General features: G+C 45.1%; 1 protein-coding gene and 1 long non-coding RNA gene across 3 annotated transcripts; one reads left to right on the forward strand and one right to left on the reverse strand.

Moving 5' to 3' along the window:
* Positions 1-193: 193 nt before the first annotated feature.
* On the forward strand, positions 194-19,120 carry crb1 (crumbs cell polarity complex component 1). Of its 2 annotated transcripts, none has more exons than XR_014120031.1 (12): positions 194-368; positions 3,317-3,913; positions 4,607-4,802; positions 4,955-5,094; positions 5,783-5,965; positions 7,463-8,383; positions 8,845-9,398; positions 9,721-9,886; positions 11,999-12,860; positions 14,183-14,305; positions 14,567-14,836; positions 16,186-16,304. XR_014120031.1 is itself a non-coding variant. In XM_027028860.3 (12 exons), exons 1-12 carry the CDS (start codon positions 293-295, stop codon positions 18,714-18,716), a joined length of 4,155 nt encoding a protein of 1,384 aa, XP_026884661.3. In that variant the 5' UTR covers positions 194-292; the 3' UTR covers positions 18,717-19,120. The 2 variants fall into 2 exon arrangements, 1 of the variants encoding a protein (XP_026884661.3); XM_027028860.3 differs by lacking the exon at positions 16,186-16,304 and adding an exon at positions 18,507-19,120 and having other exon boundaries at positions 14,567-14,693.
* LOC145653826 (uncharacterized) lies at positions 12,861-16,297 on the reverse strand. The gene is made up of 3 exons (XR_014120032.1): positions 16,161-16,297; positions 13,518-13,739; positions 12,861-13,063 (listed from the first exon to the last, which is right to left on the reverse strand). It is a non-coding gene; the product is annotated as an uncharacterized LOC145653826 (long non-coding RNA).
* Positions 19,121-19,166: the final 46 nt, after the last annotated feature.

Genomic DNA, 19,166 nt, shown 5'->3' on the forward strand with positions numbered 1-19,166 from the left:
AGCATATCATCTCCCTCCTTTTGGTCATTTTCTGTTCATCATTCGAAGGGCATTTCCTCCGAAACTCTCTCCCCGCCCCCTCCTTTTTTACACACCAATCAGGACATCCTTCCATGTCAAGGAGGAATTGATGAGTGGCGCAGACGCTTTCAATTGGTGAATCTGTGAATAGGACCGCGCGGTAATCTTCAGGAGTGCCGCTCGCCGGATGACCGTAAACTGGTATGTTCTGCCGCTAGAAAGAAAAGGACCGGCCATGTCGACTAAGCCACCTTCACGATGACTCCCAAACATGGGCACGCTTCTTCTGCGACTAAGGAGAGTAAACGCATTCGTTTGTATTATCGTTCTTGTGCAGTTGTCACAGAGTAAGTGCTTTTTTTTTTGCAAGCTTTTTACAGTTCCCTTACCGGTCGATCAACCTGTTATTATTATTATTATTATTATTATTATTATCCATCCATCCATCCTTCTTCCTATTCTTGCTGTGGTACTGTGGTGGTGGAAGTGGCAACAGATGTGTTATTATTTTGTCCTGTTGTTATTAAGTTTAGAGCAGGATCTCTCTTAGTTTTGCCTAGAAGGGTTCAACCATTTTTACATGGATAAATGATTCAGAACAGGTTTGTAATTTGCTTATGCGATTCATTTTGTGATCAGTTCTCAAACATGTGGCAAGGGATGGGGGGGGGGGGGGGAGAGAGAGAGAGAGAGAGAGAGAGAGAGAGAGAGAGAGAGAGACGTACCTTCAGAGTGAGCTGAGAGAGAAGCAGTAAAACAGGCACTCAAAACATAAAAGGCCAGACTTCAAAGATTCAGGTTTATCTTTCATTTTATAAGACTTAGTTGACATCAAAACCAATAGGCTTTTAAGCCTGGATTTTGTTGGGATCCTATGCCCTAAAATGAATGGTGGCATGTATTCGTAATCCCATATCCCATATACAATCTTACAAATATCTAATCTTTTATAAACCAAAGTTCTGTGAATGTGTCCATATGGCTAGACAAACTCAACTCCATTTACTAACTGGTCATTGCCTGAGGTTAAGCCATGAGCTGGTCTACACTTCACATAACTGGGTCTTGAGGAAGTCCCACACATGTACAGAGTGTGTGAATGAAGAAATATAATTATTTGTTTGCCAAAAATACATTCTTACTTTTTAAACTTTGTGTGATCAGTGGCTGACCAAAAAGGGTTCACCACAACTCCAAATGGTGATAATAGGAGGCTTTCCTTTAAGGACACATTTAAATCCAGAAACGGAGTCTTTATTTTTCATATGATAAATGAATGTCTGTTAAATAAGGAATCGGAACAGCTACTCGTTTATCCTTGACATTGCTTGCCTTTTTTTTTCCTCTTTCCAGATTGGAAGTGACTACTTTATTATTGGTTTGGTGACAATGTGTATGTTTTTGATGCCATGTAATCTTTTCATAATTCATCATAATTTGACAGACACATAATGTGTGATTTTGCCTGAGATGATGAGACTGCAGTTCTACACACATTCATATCTCTCTGTGTCATAGCATGCCCTGTGCCTAGTTAGCAGAGTGCAGATTGTTTGAGTGCATTTTCTTTGGCATTTCTTTTGAATACATTTCTGATATTTTCAGATATGTCCATGGTCGGATGAAGTTACGGCAGATGATTAAAGTAACAAGGCCAAATGGTTCTTGAAATATGTTGCCTTGCATGTTAGAGACATTAAAGCGGTTGAGAAGACCAAATGTCATTTTGCATTGCAAAATTATTAAGCAGGCATGGTTCTTTATGTGGTACCTTTTAACCAATCACAAAGCATAAAAATGCACACAATGTTGCCATTACAAGGCATGGTCTGTGAATGAGCATAATTCATATACTAATAACATGTCCTTTGCCAACAAAAACCTCATCAGTACCAGCGCTATTTGCTGAGTCTCACTGCTCAGCCTAAGGGTTGAAGACAATGCTGTCTGAACACTCTGAATAGAATGATAAACGCCCCCTAAATGACTGACTTATGTCTGTGACCCATCACCATAGCAACGCAGCAAATGCTGAGATGGGAGCGTGGAATTGGTTGCCATGGCGGCATGATCTGATGCTTTGTTGGGCCCTTAAAGTTTGCAAATGTCCTTGTGGCGCTCGCAGGAGGTGAAAGGCCCTTTTCAGAGTGGGGGAGGCGTTTCCCGTAGCGATAACTGAGCACTGTGGCTGCTTACAATCCAGATAATGGCTCAGTGAACAGAATGGAGACAAATGTGGTCTATCTAACACTGTTTAGATAATACACAGAGGAGGGAGACACATTTTAGATGCTTGGTGGCACTAGCAGAAAATTAATTCTTGGTATAAACTATTTCTGTAGCATCATGTGACCAAATGGTGTTTTTAAATAGTTCTGTACTGGACTCAATGTATAAGTGCCACTGTTAGACCTTGCAGCTTTCTGTGTTTTGGTCTGGTAATAATAAAGGTGTGGCCATGCATGGGGATCAGTTAATGCCTCATCTTTAGACTATAACACTGGAACAGTTTAGTGCAAACCACTCCTTTATCTTTATGGTTCTTAAAGGATGCAGCACTAGGGCTTTCCTGTGCCAGAAACAGGGAAACATTACCAGTGTGACAAAAAGATTATTTGTGTATGTCCATAAATGAACTTCTGCAGAACAGCACTGCAGTACTGACAGCATAGTGTCATTCTCTGGAGAGAATGTTTTTTGTGGACTGTAGTGCAAGAATGTCTATGAGTAGTTTCATAGGTAATATATGTTTCATAGTCACAGCAGCTCATAAAGACTAATTGGTATACTAAAACCAATAAACTTGCCAGTAGTAGCTAAAATAATCTTTTGCGGAGGACACATAGAGAAATGATTTCTAAGATTTCACTTGCACTGATGTTTCCACACAGGGAAGGTCAACAACCTCTCCAAGAGAGACATCAGCCTTGCGGTCATCTGGCCCTGGCTCTTAGCCATGCTTCACACAGAGCTGTTGGTGATTGAAGTGCCTGTGAACATCTCAGATGTCTGTATGATTTATGACTTCCCTAGTGGCAGCAGCAAAAGCCGTGATGAGCTCTCACACTGGCTCTACCCACCACACTCAGAGCAGCTCATGCAGATTTCTCCCTTTCACTCTGCGCGCGTATTAGCTTACTGGGTTCCATTAATGATTGACCAAATGGGATTATTAGCAAAGAAATGCACTTTATGCAAGTTATTAATAAGTAAGGACTTTTGACTGATGACAGAATGTTGTGTGGAAATTGTTTGCCTCAGCATTCATTTGCAGCTGAAGCTCCTCTGTTTGTAGGTGTGACTCTGCAGAAGGCCTCCTCTCTCTGCCTGTCCAAACCCTGCCAGCATGGTGGTGAGTGCCTAGACGACCCCTCCATCTTCCTCTGCCAGTGTCAGCCTTCTGCAGCGTCCTTGTCCAGCACGCCGTGCACCTCTTCCAACGCCCTCTGCCACCCTCCCATCTGCCAGGGCAATGCCACGTGCCAGCCCACCGGCTCCCAGTCCAGGGAATTAGCATGCCGCTGTGGGCCAAGTTCACCGAGGCACACCTGCCCTGCTGCCGCCAAGCTCTGTGCCCAGAGCTGGTGCAGCGGTAGCGTCCGCTGCATGACCGTGGCACGCGGGGGCTCAAGGTTCAGTTGTCTTTGCCAGCCAGGTTATGCCGGCGCCCTGTGCCAACGACGGGCAGACCGATGCATTCCCAACCCCTGCCGGAACCATGCCATCTGCAGGAATGGCACCGAGGGGCCAGCGTGCTTCTGCGTTCCGGGCTTCCAGGGTGAGCGCTGCGAGATTGAGGTGAATGAGTGCGCCTCACAGCCCTGCAGGAACGGAGCCACATGCGTGGACAGGATCGGGCACTACGCCTGTTTCTGCAGCCCAGGCTACACGGGTGAGCCACGCATGCTTCACTGGATAGAGTGGAGGGCCTCAGAAGCAGAATGATTACATTTCACAGCTCAGAGCATTTTATATAGACCCGAGTCAAATAAGGGATATTTATGTAGACAGAGAGAAAATCAGAAAGACGTTTCTTTGGGGAATTTTTTTTAAAGCAATATGTGCATATTAGTTAAGGAAATGCATCATTTCATGGCAGACGGTTTGGAAAAGAGCCAAATGCATAAAAATATCGTGTGTAGTCTCGAGAAGGATGTGCCTTATGTCAAATATTTCTACATAGCTCCACCTAGTGGTATAATAGTAGTATTAGATCATACATCAGCGATTCAGTGCTCCTTTATAGTCTCACCAAGTCTCACCGAACAGAAATAACTCAGAGCATTTTACATAGGAAAAAAAAACAATAGTGAGGAACATAAAGAGGAAGCCCTACTAAACGATGACTCAAGCAGTCTATATTAGGAATTGTAGTTTTCTTTAATGAAAGTAATGTTAAGCATTGAACCTATAATAGAGCAGAGACGTGTGCAATGAAATGACATCTGTATCAACATCGCTACAACAATGCTGAAATTATTACTACAGACAGATTTTGCTAACAAAGCATTTTCTGTTCTAAGCCATACCAAGCGTCATAGTTCCAGCAAGCGGGTGCTAAATGGCATCGTCTCTGATATTGCAGGTGTCAGCTGTGATGTCCAGATTGATGAATGTCTTTCCCAGCCCTGTCGTCATGGTGGCAGTTGCCATGACCACGTCAACAGCTTCTCATGCACCTGTCCAACTGGTTTCCAGGGGAACCACTGTGAAATTGATGTAGATGATTGCATAGGTCACAGATGTCAGAATGGGGCTTTGTGCATTGATGGAATCAATAGGTAAGTGAAAGAATTGTTTGCATGCAGAACTAATGTTGAATATGTGAAAAAATAGCAAGCTTACAATTAGGTATGTGTATATTTTCTAGGTAATGTAATGTTTACAGTCATCCTTACTGAACAAAATGTGTGTTTGAAATTTCCTCTTGCAGCTACAGTTGTGATTGCTCCCAGAGCGGCTTTTCAGGCTTGCATTGTGAGGTCCCTCTTCCACCGTGTTGGTCCCAGCCCTGCCTCAATGGCGCCCTCTGTCAGGACAAAGGGGGGAATTACACTTGTAAATGTTGGCCAGGTAACCCACGCTTAGGCACACCTGTCAGCATTTGTATTAAAAAAAACATTTGTATATTTATGAGGCATATGTTTTTAAAAATCTGCTTTAATAAATGACATTTAGGGATCAGTATTTTATTACTTCAAACCTGTTTTTTTAACAGCAGTAAAACATCAGCACTAAGTCAGCACTGACACTTGAGCAGAGTGTGCAGTGACAGGCCCTGAGTCCTAGAAAAGAAATACACTCTAAAACAAACAAACAAACAAAAACAAAACAACATCTACAAAAAACAACCCATATTTTATGAGCATATGGGGTAAAAAGGAAAAACAGAATGCACATAGAAGCAGAAAAACATTCTCTACACTGTTCATCACTAATCCTGCAGGGATTGTGGTAGGCATCTTTAGAATACAAAATGAAAATTTAGTCATCAACAGCCGGGCTTGTAGTTGTCCTGGACTGAGTCCCGAATGCAGCTTGTCTCAGTACCTAACCTCCACATGCAATCTATAAAGTCATTCATTTGTGATGTCAATTTGCTGTTACAGTTGATTAATTTATGGTTCCTGTCCTGCTCATTATAGAGGCAGTATGCCCTTATTTTTCTTCTTACGCTGCATTATAATGTTGCTTACAATCCTTTGAGCGCATCATGGTCTCATCTGATATACTGGCTGGCGTTACTGTTGTCGGGAGGCAGGCTTCGAAGGGCATCACTGCGAGCTGGACGTCAACGAATGCAGCAGTGGCCCCTGTCAAAACGGAGGTGTCTGCGTCCAGCGCTCCTGGGAGCCACCCTATGGCAGCAAGAGCCTAATGCCTGACCCCTATGACCCCGTTCATGCTACTGGCTACATCTGCAAGTGTCCACCAGGATTCACAGGTCAGGACGTGACGTGGTAGGGACAATCGCAGACCAACATGCAGACCTTTCCAGTGCAGTTGGAGACATTATCGGATAAAAAATTGGATGGATTTAAAAACATTACTTTTACATTCGGACATTCTATGTATGGTGTATGATTGGTTCTAGTATATGAGATACTTGGTAGTAATCTCATAGCTTTATGTCATTGAGTGTGAGTGTATAGTGTACTCTGGGTTTACCAGTTGCTGAGTTTCAACACTGGATACTCTGTCCATATCTGTTAGAGCGGTCTGGAGGAAGTAACTCAGATCTATGTAGCTTGGTGGTTAAGGTCGTGTACTAGTAATCAGAAGGTTGCCAGTTCAAGCCCCACCACTGCCAAGTTGCTGCTGTTGGGCACCTGAGCAAGACCCTTAACCCTCAATCATTCAAGTTGTGCTCAGTCATAATTGTAAGTTGCTTTGGATAAAAGTTGCATGTAAATGTCTTGCAATTGTGAGATACTTAACCTGTAATAAGATAATTCTGCATTAAGACGCTCAGAGTGTATTAACATAATCCTATATTATTACACTCATGTTGCTTTAAGATGACTGTGATGAGGACAGGCCATCAGGCTTCAGAGGCCAAACAGTGTGCACGGAGGCCTGGGCGAATGGACCATAAGCAGAGCAGACATCTCTGCACAGAATCCCATAACTGCATGAATGCTTAGAGCTTTAGACTGTAGTGTCAGGAGGAGGGGTATGATTTAGTTTCGGAGGCAGCAACGTCCCAGTCTCTCCTCTTGTGGCAGAGTTGTGCAAATCTGCCAAAAAACAACACAAATAAAAAAATAAAAAATAAAACATAGTTAGGTTCCTGACTGGAACAGTTTTGACAGTTTTGTAAAGTGGACCTGTTCTGGGTTTGTGATTGCCGTTTCTAGGACTGTTACTGCAAAGGTTTCTTTCTCCTCTTAAAGAAAGGTTTTGCAAGAGTGTGTACCTTCGTAAAGGTCTTCAGGCCATTTAATCATGGAGCACAGCAAGTATCACAGTGAGGGTTGATTGGTTTCTCATGGATTTGGTTTAATCTAACTTTACGTTTCTTAAATGTAACTGCAATTGATTGTGTGGAATGGGTTTGCTCATTTTGGGGCATGAGACTGAAAGTGTGAACATAATAATTTAATTTAATAATTTGAGGACTTTGCCAGTTGGCAGCAGTTGGCGGAATTAAAATTTGGGCATTATGAAGCCAGTTTTGCATGACAGTCTGCTTGAGGAATGATCAACTGACACGTTCTCACATTCCTTGGCATCAGCCGTCAGAGACAACTTTATACTAAATCCCATAAAGGCAGAAATAAAAGAAGTCTTACTGAAGGAGTGCCAGTTCAGAGTGGAAGATCTGGTGTGGAGACTAGATAGTGAGAATATAATAATGTCATGGTTAGGTTGAAATATTCAGTGTTTTAAGAGCATAATACATATAGCTTGATGATCTTTGTACTGGTTCATCACCATTCAGGTGCACTGTGCGAGAAGGACGTAGAAGAATGCTCTCCCTCTTCATGTCAGAACGGTGCCTCGTGTGAGGACACGATCGGCGGCTACGTCTGCATTTGTCCGTCTGAGAGCCGGGATGGTGTCCTGTACGGGGGGCAGAACTGCACCAAGCCTCTGGTGGGCTGTGAGTCCCACGAGTGCCAGAACGGGGCGGCGTGCGTGCCCTGGCTCAGAGGCGGTGTGCACGGCTACAGCTGCTCCTGCCCGGCGGGCCACGGCGGCCCCCGCTGCCAGACGCCCACCACTTTCTCATTCGAATCCACCGGGGACCACGTGAGGCTGCACGCCCCTTGCCCGGACACGGACACCCCCTCAAATTTCACGCTGAGCTTCCGCACCATGCTCGGGGATGCGGTGCTTGTCCGGCGGGCGGGCCGCGGGGCCCTACTCACCCTGGAGCTCCGGGGGGGCTCCCTGCAGCTGAGCTTACAGAGCAAGGCAGGGGACAGCGGCTGGATCTTGAGGCTGCCCCAGCACCTGGCGGACGGCGAGTGGCATGCGGCGGAGGCTGTGCTGGGTGGTGGGACGCTGCTCCTCCGGCTCCTCGGGCCCTGCCGGGGGGAGCGGTGCAGAGAGGCTGCTCAGCTGGAAGCAGGCAAGGAGGCACTGCAGTCAGCCTTCTGCACCACCCTGATTGGAGGCCAAGTGGAGGGAGGTGTTTCAGGTTCGTTTATCGGCTGCATGAGGGATCTGTTTGTTGACTCGCACCTGATGGGGCCAGACGACTGGCTCAACGCTTCGGCTGTGAACATCACCCGTGGCTGCATCCACCGGGATCGCTGCAAAGATGCTCCATGTGAAAACCGGGGAGAGTGTGTCAACTTGTGGCAGGGCTACCAGTGCAAGTGCCAGCGGCCGTATGAGGGGCAAAACTGTGCTGATGGTAATTTGCAAATTTGCAGTTTTCTAATGGTGCTGTTTGGACTTAACTTTTAATGAAACTCCTGAACTAGTTTTGCACTATTCCAACTTTCTGACAGAAAAGCAGATCAGTAATTTCATACACTTTTAGGAGTGCCATTCCTCTGTTCAGTTATATCTTAAAGTTGTGTTTCCCACACTTGGTCCTGGAATGTTTTGGCTTTTTGCACATTTGACTGTTTTTTTCCTGCATCCAACACACTTTAATCATCTTATTGCCTAATTAACCAACCCTTCACAAAATGCCGGGGTCATCAAAACCAGCCTGATGGAACAATGGCCTAAGGGTATAACTCCACCAGATTTTCACCTTTGCATATTATATCATATCACTGTCAAAATAGGTGGAAGGCATGGGTCTGGCGCATGGGAAAAGGTATCTGAACTATTTGGTTTTATGTCTGCATTTCTTTTTTCTTATAGAACATACCCCTGCCAGATTTGGCCGGGATGGCGCCTCGAGCTTTGCTGTTTTTGCTATCGACGAGGAGCCGGGTGCGGCCGTCCTCACCTTTTCCATGCTGCTGCGTACACGCCGCGAGTCGGGCATGCTCCTCGCGCTGGCCGCCGGCGCCCGCCCGTACCTGTGGGTGCGGCTGGAGCACGGACACCTAAAGGCAAAAGTTGACGGCGCCCAGGGCGTAGCGGGCAGAGGTGTCATCAGTGACGGCAAGTTGCACCTCGTTAGCGTCGCTGTTGGCTGGGGCCAGATGACCCTGCGGCAGTCCGGTCTCACGGCTGGGCGTGCGGCCGTCGGACCGGTCCACGTCCGCGCGGGAGACAAGGTCTATGTGGGAGGCGTAGACGACAAGCGGTCCACGGCTGGGCTCGGGGGCTATTTTGAAGGCTGCATACAGGACCTTCGCCTCAATGAGCAGAGGCTGCAGTTCTTCCCGCGTGGCGTCCCGGTGAGGTCACACGGCGCCGAGCACATGGTTAATGTTTCTGAAGGCTGCATTGGAGGCGACTCCTGCGCTGTAAGTCACAATGTTATACACCATTGATCACTTCATTACCATGAGCTTGTACACACCAGTTTAACCATTTCATCACCTTTAACATGCTGGTTAAGAGCGCTCAGATAAAAAGTCACAGTGATATCTCCAGACTAGATTAAGCCTGGGCTTAATACCAGATTGCTGTAAGAACAGTGAATCAGCATTGGAGATCTAGTTCTGGCAAACTGGCCCTTGTGACTTTGTTCTAATGTTCTAACCGAAACTGCCGAATAATCACATTTCATTTCTAGCTTCCTGTAAAAGCTTTTCATTTGTCCTCTTTTCATTCTCCCCTCCTCAGAGCAGCCCCTGTCAGAACGGAGGCGTGTGTGTCCCTGCGTGGGAGGATTTCACGTGCGCTTGCACCCACAACGCCACTGGCCGTCACTGTGAGGAGGTTCGCTGGTGTGCATTTTCTCTGTGTCCCTCCCCTGCACACTGCAGACCAGTCCCCCGTGGCTACGAGTGTGAGTGGACCCGGCTGGTCTAACCACTGCCTCAGACCGGCTCTCCGAGACACGTTTTTCTTTTCTTTTTTTTTTAGTAGTTTACATGAAGTTTAAAGAACGTTGTATTGTTCTCACTAGTATGATGTTAGGAGTATATTCAAGTTCTGTCCGCCAGTGTTGGTCTCATTAGTAAATTGGATTGTGCTGATTGTGCTACGCTGTTCAAGATTACAGATGGAGTTAGTAAAGAGCAAAGGAAAGCAACTTTGGGTTTAACATTAATAAAGCACATTTTAAAGTAGCCACTTAGCATGGAAGTACTGTAACATTGTTTCAGGTTTATGTTTTAGCCAAATGCTATTACTCTGACTAAACAAAATCCAACATGTGTAGTTAATTAGGTACAATTCACATCACATTTTAGTGGCCTCAAATCTCTCGTAACATTTAAACAAATGGGCTTTTAAAAATACTGGACGTAATCAAAGCGTAGCTAAATGAACAGATATGATACCAGTAGACAGGACAGACATAAGAGACATGTCTGGAGACCTCAGAGACCCAGGGTCAGCGTATGGGTGAAGCAGTCAACAGTGTACAGCCATACAGGTGGCAGCGTTAGCTCAGTGGTTAAGGTTGCTGGTTCAAGCCTCGCCACTGCCAACTTGCCACTGTTGGGCCCCTGAGCAAGACCCTTATGCCTCAATTGCTCAAGCTGTGTTCCGTCATAATTGTAAGTTGCTTTGGATAAAAGTGTCAGTTACATGCCATAAAATTTTTACTGTGCTGCGCAAAATCAACATTATATTGTACAGTGTGAAATCAGCACCCAAGCAATATATCTGGGCAGTAAATTACTATTAAGTATAACATATGACAAATACATAAAGATTACCACAATAAAACATTAATGCAAATAACAAAGTAATGTAATAAAGAGTAACAAGAGGTTTTCCATGGGAAGTCCAGGTAGATATTGGATCTTGAGTCCAGGTTTCCATGGAAAGTCCAGATGGATGCTGTGCCCATAGAGACAGCAGTAGTGTACTTTGACACCAAAAAACCTTCATGGAGCTTCAAACACAGTTAGACACAGTTAAGCCATACAGGCCTGCAGACTGGGCAGAACTGGGCCCATTCTAGGGTGACACTGTGTGGGATTACTTGAGAAAATGAAGCTTGAAAGAATGTACAATTGCTTTTTTCTAGCTGAAGCAAATGCATACCTACAATCCTAAAAGCAAAGACTTGATTTGATTTTAGAAATGATCCCCAGTTCTTAAATCTAGTTTTGACAACAGCTGAGTTGATCTGCTCATCAAATCTATCTTCAGAATCATGATTCCGTGATTCTTAACATGGTTTAAACTATTATGAGAGTACTGCTTGAGTTTTTGATAGACTATTAGTGTATTGAAGGGGGGTTGGGTATAAGAACGAGTAAAATAAATATTCAGATTTATTTCGGTTCAACAAAGTTGTTGACCATCCAGTGTTTGTTTTTAATTTTAATCTTATGTTTCTGTACAACCTGAGGATTTAATTCATTATTTATTTATTTCAATACTTTCCAGCATTAGATGAGAATCGTTGATTAGAGTCTCTCATTTATGAATTCAGTTGAATAATCTTAAATACATCATTTTACAGTACATAATCTTTCAGTGTGGCCACTGAACTCTTTTTATTAGGCTGATTTGTACCAGCCAGGCTTAACATGCTTTGATTGAACTATAATTTTGATTTGTCTCCTATACAACCATCTTCGTCGCAGTAATATCACTGGTTAAGCCAAGGAGCAATACAGTTCAGCTGAGTTAAAACTAAACATATATATCTAAACTTGATAATTTGTAGGTTGAAATTAACCAGTATTAAATAAGTATAATGAAAAACGTGTAAATTATCACCAACTGTCTTGTATAATGTTATTTTAGAACATTATTTAACTTATTAACTACCACTAAAGAGAATTTCCCTTGCTAACAAGTGATTAAGTTATTAAAAGCCATTCATTTTCTAATTAGGACCTCCTAAAGAGACTAGACTTCAATAAATTACACCATAAGGGAACTGTCAAAATATTATATAACCTGAAACCAGGCCTGAAATATTTTTCTTTTGTTGCAGGCATTTCCAACGTTACTTTTCAGAATGGCGTCACTCTGACATTCCGTGGCAATGGGCTGATTTCCCGCCACCTCACCACCATCTCCTTCAGTATTCGCACACGGCAACACACTGCAGCTGTGCTGCACGCCGACAGCGGCTCGGGCTTCGTGACCGTGTCGGTCCGCGACGGCTTGTTGGTGCTGGAGCTGCTCAGCCCATCTTCCTCCTCCTCCTCCTCCTCCTCCTCGTCTTCTTCTTCTTCCTCCCCCCTGCTCCTGCGCAGTTCCAGGCCCGTAGCCGATGGCATGTGGCACAACGTGGAATTTCGTATGGTTGCCCCCGCAGCTAACGCTTCTCAGTGGGCCCTCCTTCTGGCAGACGACCGAGAGGAACCCGTCACCTCTGACTCCGAGGCCGGCAACCTGGACTTCCTCCGCGAGGGTGTGGACATCCTGCTCGGGGGGCCGGGCTCCAGGGCGGGCCAAAGCGGGATCATGTGCCTGAGTAACGTGGAGCTAGGCGGGATCGTGCTGTCGTACTACGGCCCCTCTGACCTGATGCTGCCCCGCCCCCAGATGGAACAGTTCCGTAAGACATCCACCGCTTCACTGCCCGGCGGGTGCCGAGCGGAGGGCGGCGCGTGTGAGCCCAGCCTGTGCCTTAATGGCGGCCACTGCCGGGATCTCCTTGGCCCGTTTCGCTGCACCTGCCCCTCGGGCTGGACGGGCCAGCGCTGTGAGCTCCACGCGGTTGCATGCCGCTGTGAAGCAGAGACGGACCCCTGCGGCCGCCGTCGGTGCGCAGATGGTGCTGCCTGCCTGCAGGATGCCAGCATGACTGCCTGTCTCTGCACACGCAACTTCAGCGAGCCTAACTGCACGTGAGTGACATCACTAGCTCTCTTTCGGTGGTGGAGGACGGGGGAATCCCGCTGCGGACAGAGCTGGGGATTTTACGCCATGCGTCCATTTGAACGAACTTTGAATTGAATGACGAGCAGCATTGGTGTGACACGCCTATGCTCTTCGTCTTTAGGGTGTCTGTGTTCAGCACCTGAGCTGATCTGGATCCCCCTGATCTTGGCTAAAGCAAGGAGAGACACAGAGACTTCACTTGAATCACACACATGAAAAGCCACATTCTCAAAAAGCAATAGTCGGGGTTTTGAGAAAAACAGCGCAAAACTACATTCTATCCTTTGTACAATCAAATGGGACATGAACCTTTAAGGCTCTCATTTAAAAAGCACAACAGCGTCTTCCTTGAACCAAACTCCTTCAGGGACTGATTTGTTACCCTGAAAATGCAAAAAAGTTTTTCATGGTATTACACTTGCGTGAGAGTGTATTTGTGGTAATATGTCTGCTACCATAAGAGTCATTTAAATGCAGCGACATCAGTTCTAAAGTGTGGTGTTTCTGGTGAGGGAGTCCTCTCCTACCCCCCGTGAACACGCTTTGCCTGTAGGGCAGCATCAGAAGCACGCCTGCAACCATTTATCTCAAACGTCTCGCACTGCCACATTTTTTCCTTGTACCTCTTTGAAAGTGCCTCACAGGCAGCCAGAAGACATGATGCATCCATCTTTTCTCTTCTCTAGCGCGAGAGATCTTTCGCGCACACTGGCGTTGTCTGTCTGTTTGCCCCCCTCGCTGCGGCTGCGCCGAGGAGCTTCCGTGGTGTATAGCTGTCAAGAACATGGACGTTTCCTCTGCTCTTCTTCCTTTGCTTTTTTTATCCCTCCAGTAGTTGTGTTTTTCTAAACCATCAAATGATCAGAACACAACAAGCAACAGCATAAACTTGGTTCTACCGTAGAAGTCACATATGTACACACATGAAGCTATAGAAATTACTGGCAAAATATTCTCATTGGTGATATTTAGAAAACACAATATTTGCACTTCTATATATTTACCATACACCCCCCGCCCCACCAATCTCACACACTCACATTACACTGATGGTGTTAGTGCAATACATGTTACACCAATGTTAATCTTAAAATTCAACAGCGATTTAATCTCTGTTGTTGTTTATAAATTGGGGGATCCATTGCCATGTTAATTTCAGTATGCTGCTCACTGGCTAATCTGCTTTGTGCTTGGGAGATATGAGGGAGACAGCCAGCGGCCCTCATGGAGGTGTCTGCCTCATCGGCTCATTTTCCTTTAATTTCTTTTCTTTTCTTTCTCCTCCCAGAGGTTCCAAGCTCCCAGCATCCATCTGCGGCCATGAGACACAGAACTACACGTGCCTCAATGGGGGCAACTGCTCTGATGCAGACTTTGCATGTGACTGCCTGCCGGGCTTCACTGGACACCGGTCAGCACGGCTTTGCTCAGTCATTCACTCATTTTATCCCCTTGGTCTCTCTCTTTCACTCTCATACTCTAATCAAGAGACCTGATTCGTTAACCCTGCTGGACAGAGAAAAGCTACATCATGAACACTGTTGTGATTAACAAATAAATCGGGTTGCAAGGGACGAGCTCAATATTACAGGGGAGGTTTTTTGGGGGGGGGGCAGGAAACACCTACAGGATGATTAAAGCTTGCCTTACGGCGTGTCTCTTCCACGCATAGGTGTGAGCAGGAGACAGACGTATGCAGGTCCAACCCCTGCTTGAACGAGGGCTACTGTCTCAGCTTGGCGGGCGGGTTCCGCTGCATGTGTGAGGAGGGCTATGCGGGCGACACCTGCCACATCCACGTAAGCCGCTGACTTTTGCCGGCTGTTCTGCTGTGGCAGAACCTCGTCCAACTGCTCGCCTACCTCCTACTGAAGCTGGATTGCGTGCCAGTAGATTTAGAGGAGAATGACTGAGACACGCGTGTGTGTGAGACAGAGAGACGGTGAGCATGACTGTGACTCTCTGGACTGAAACCAATGTATCAAACACTGATTAAGTTTGTTGGTCTTTGATGGCATGGTCAGTGGGTGCTGTTCTAAACTGCACAATATTTTACATGGTATTTTAGCACAAAAATGGATCTTATCCCATGATTATCACATTTACTACAGTAAAGAGGGGCTTGTAACAGGATCCTATCCTTAGATTCTATGCATATTTTCTTAATTTGCTAAAGTTTAGTTCTGGTTTACTGTTTAGATTAGGCAGAACCCTTTAACATCTATCCCATTATTAATGTCTGCTCCATCTGTACACCATTAAATTACACAAATATAGTCAACTCTAGAAATATTGGCACCCTTCATGAAAATGAGCTAAAATTTTCATATAAAACACACATGCAATGAGTGATATTTTCTGTCTCATGCTTTTATTGTGAAAACGTTTTTGGAACAAAATTAAGGTTTCCTTCAGTAGCACAAATTTTCATAAAAATGCAGATTCCAAAAATATTGGAAAGGGCTTCTTTTGTGGAACACGTACAAAAAGCTCCTGGTCTTGAAGGTGGCGTCTCACTGATTATTTTGAAGAGGTGAGATCCCAAGACACAACTAAACTTTTAAGATGTGAAACTGTGATCTTTGGGTTTTTCTTTGTCTTTCCTAGCATCCTTCGCACCACATGTGGTGCAATATGCAAATACGTTCCCTTCCTGACAAATCTTCACCTGCTCCATGCTTTTGAAACGTCTTACTATAGCCCTGGTTACGCTTGCTGGTAATTTCAGCTGCAGTTTTGCAGCCGTTCATCGGTCTATGCAGCTCAACAACTTATTTTCTCAGTTGAGCTGAGAGCTTTTGGGGTTCTACCCATGTTGATGGATGACAAAGGGATTTTACCTGTTACACCTCATTATGCCCCAGTGAACCAGGAAATGGTCGTAGACAATAAGAGTTTCTAGATACTAAAAGCAATATCACGGAACATTTCTTTCCAGCAACATGCATTCTTTGGACTTATAGTATTCTTCAAGGAATGCCAATAATGAATGAATGAACTATTGTTAAGACTTTTGCAGAAATTATTTTTGAATCATCGATGTATTACCTATAATGTTTTTGCTCATTTTCATGAAGGGTGTCAATATTTCTGGAATAAGCATCTGTCTACACCAAATGATATTACCTCAGTATTGTCTCCAAATCCAGTCTTGCATGGTCACTGGCACTCATTATGAAAGGCAGTGGCCATCTAGAACAACTTTGTCAGTTGTACTTTAATTAATGTGTCTGTGTTATCTAGACGTATCATTTTCATGTGCTCACCCAGCTGTCCATTTGTCTTTCACAGCTGAAACGTTAGTATTCATCGCCTCCTCAACAGGTTCCATAGCTGGATCTTGTCTTTGTCTTTGGACGTTTCTCTCCATTCTCATCCTGTTGTTTGTCCTCCATGGATGGAGCTGTTGTTCCACCCACCTCCGCCCTGCTCCTTGCTGCTCGAGGGCTGTGATCGTGTCTGGAGCTCTTCATGTCGCACGCGGGGTGCTGCCGCCGCCGATTCGGAGCGACAGCCCCACTTCAAGCAGGCGCGTCAAACTCGGCACAAGCCAGCGCGCTGTCAAAGCAGACGCCGCGGGGTGTCAAGTCACCGCTTTCTTTAGGACTTCAGCTGGCTGCTAGAGGCTGGGAAGGGTTTACCGCGCACTTTTGAAATAGCTTGAAATTATTTGAAATGGGAGGGATGTCAGGGTTAAGACCAGTGCTAAGAATATTGGTTTTGTTTTAGAATTCAACAGATATAAAATGTGGATATTAAAAAAAATTTACAGTCATTCACATGATTCACATTCAGGCTGAAGTATATATTTGGACCTTGTGCGTGCTGTTTTATTACCAAGGATTCGGGACAGAGTGAAACCAGAGGATGTGATAACTAGACCTTATGTCTGAGAAAGAGCTCTGAGAGATTTCTTCATCCTTTTTTCATCCCATGAGTAGTGGTAGACTTAAAATAGCTTTTTTGCTAATCCTCACTGACAGGCTAGATACAGGACCGGGAAGACACCTTACAGTACCCACAATTCTGAGATCCACCGTGACCCCGGGGGCTTGCATATGAGGGGCAAACCCACAGCTTTACTTGTTGTGCTGTTGACCCAACTTCAAAAGCAGTGTGTCTGTTTAACGTGTAATTTCATTTCCACTTAAGTGCTTTAGGTTAACAATATCTAAAGCAACTGGAATATCTTAATCAAGAATAGTAGGAGAGAGAGTCAAACTAGGGAGCATAATTTATGATTGGGGGGGGGGGGGGGGGGGGCACAGTTCCTCTTCATGCAAGTCACAAATCGTGTGACAGGGAAGAAACTGCTGTTTTTTAGGGCCGGTTTTGTGCCTGCTGAAGCATAAATCTCTGAGGATCTGTGTGTCTGTGGCAGTGGCTGAACGCTGGATGTGTGCGCCTTCACAGTTCCTTAATAGTGCTGGGCCAGCAGAAAGATGCCACACGCTCTCCTATGAAATGCAACTCAGCAGAGCGGTGGCAGCGTCGCTGCAGGTCGGAAAACGCGGGGTAGAAATATGGGAGCAGCTTATCTCTGTGACAGGGTCGTTCATCTGGAGGAAGTCAGGCGCAAACACACACACGCACACACTCACTCACTCACGCATGCGCGTGCACCCACAAACAGAACACCGCCCACAGTCACAGAACAGGTGACGAGCTAAGCTCAGCTCATTCGAAATCGAGTTTCACGGGCCTTCAGGTCACTGTCACTTAGAAAAGACTAAGGTAAATGTCATTCATTTGGGTTGAAAGGACAAGCCTTAAACTTTAGTTATTTCAGCTTCACAAATACCAATAAATGGCCACAAACATACTTGTCTTTAGTGCCACAGGTGACCAAGTATAACTAAGTAAATCAAGACATACGATACCTTAGGCGGTGCTATTGCTTACTACGAGTAGTCAGGACCAACAGAACTCTGGGCTCCTTCATGTCCTCTGGGAACCATCTTGTTCCTGCAGCTCCAAATGGCTCCTGGTGATCAGCGTGTCAGAGCGCGGCAGGGCAGGAGAATGGATGGGAGTATGATGCATACATGAACTACACCTTCAGGACATTCATCATCTCTGCATATAGTTTAGAGAAACACAAAGATGTTGTTTTGTACTGTGAGCCATATATAAAGTGTAGAAAACTCACTGACAGGTCATCACCATTGTGTAAGCTCAGGTATTTTAATGCTTTTTTTATTTTTAATTTTTAGAATATAAATGTTATTTTAATGATTTTAACAATCATTATGAGAATGACAGTTAAAACCATTGTGACAATGTCTTCCTCCAGATGCATTTTTGTAACCTTCTTTTAAATACCAATCATGCACATGCACTAGTATTTGAAAGGTTACAGAAATTCATTATGTATATTCATTAATTTAATGCACAATTTTGGCTGTTGTGCTGCACAGTTTACTACAAATCACTGAAAGCAACAGGATTTATCATCTCAAGACAATGCTCAGTTATGAGCCTTTGGCTATTTGGCTAATGCTTAACTTATTCTTGCATGTCATATTTGTATATTATAAATCTTTAAAAGGCTCAAAAACTGTTTCCACCAATGATCCCATCTCAGGTCCTGCCTCTGCTCTGTCCTCTTCTAGATGACTAGGGCGAGCTGGACATTGGCACTGCCCCTGTGGGCAAGCCTGGCACTGGCCCTGCTGGCAGCCGGCACGGTCCTGGCACTGGCCCTGGTGCGGCGCTGGCGGGCCACGCGTGGTACCTACAGTCCCAGCCGCCAGGAGAAGGAGGGCTCGCGAGTGGAGATGTGGAACATCTCGGAGCCGCCGCCCACGGAGAGACTCATCTGAGCAGGGAGGCGTCCTGGAGAACGCTCCCAGGTGACAGCGTCTGCGATCAGACTGCCAAAAGGAAGCTCCTGCTCAGACAGCTTAGAGAGAGAGAGAGAGGGGAGAGAAAAAAAAAAAAAGAAAAAAAAAAAGAAAAAAAAAAAAAAAAAACCTTCTTGCGAAGAACTGGCCCAGTGGCAGCTGCAGAGGTAGATTGTGAAGTTGTGGAAAGGTGTGTAGTTCGGTTTCTCAGAGCAGAAGTAGAACTTGTGGAATTTTGAGGAGGGGGGAAAAAAACAAAAAAAAAAACAAGTGTTTACATTGTTGAGTTCAGATATATGTGGCCAAACCATTGGTTCATGTTAGACTAGAAAATCTCAGTGTAATGCTTTATATTATCACAATTAAGTTATTTTTTTCCTTAATTGTCCCACTTTTTTTACTTTGTGAGCTCGTGTTCAAGAGGTGACG

Source organism: Electrophorus electricus, chromosome 26 (genome assembly GCF_041902795.1).
Source record: "Electrophorus electricus isolate QZ-2024a chromosome 26, ASM4190279v1, whole genome shotgun sequence".
Taxonomy (NCBI): Eukaryota; Metazoa; Chordata; class Actinopteri; order Gymnotiformes; family Gymnotidae; genus Electrophorus; species Electrophorus electricus.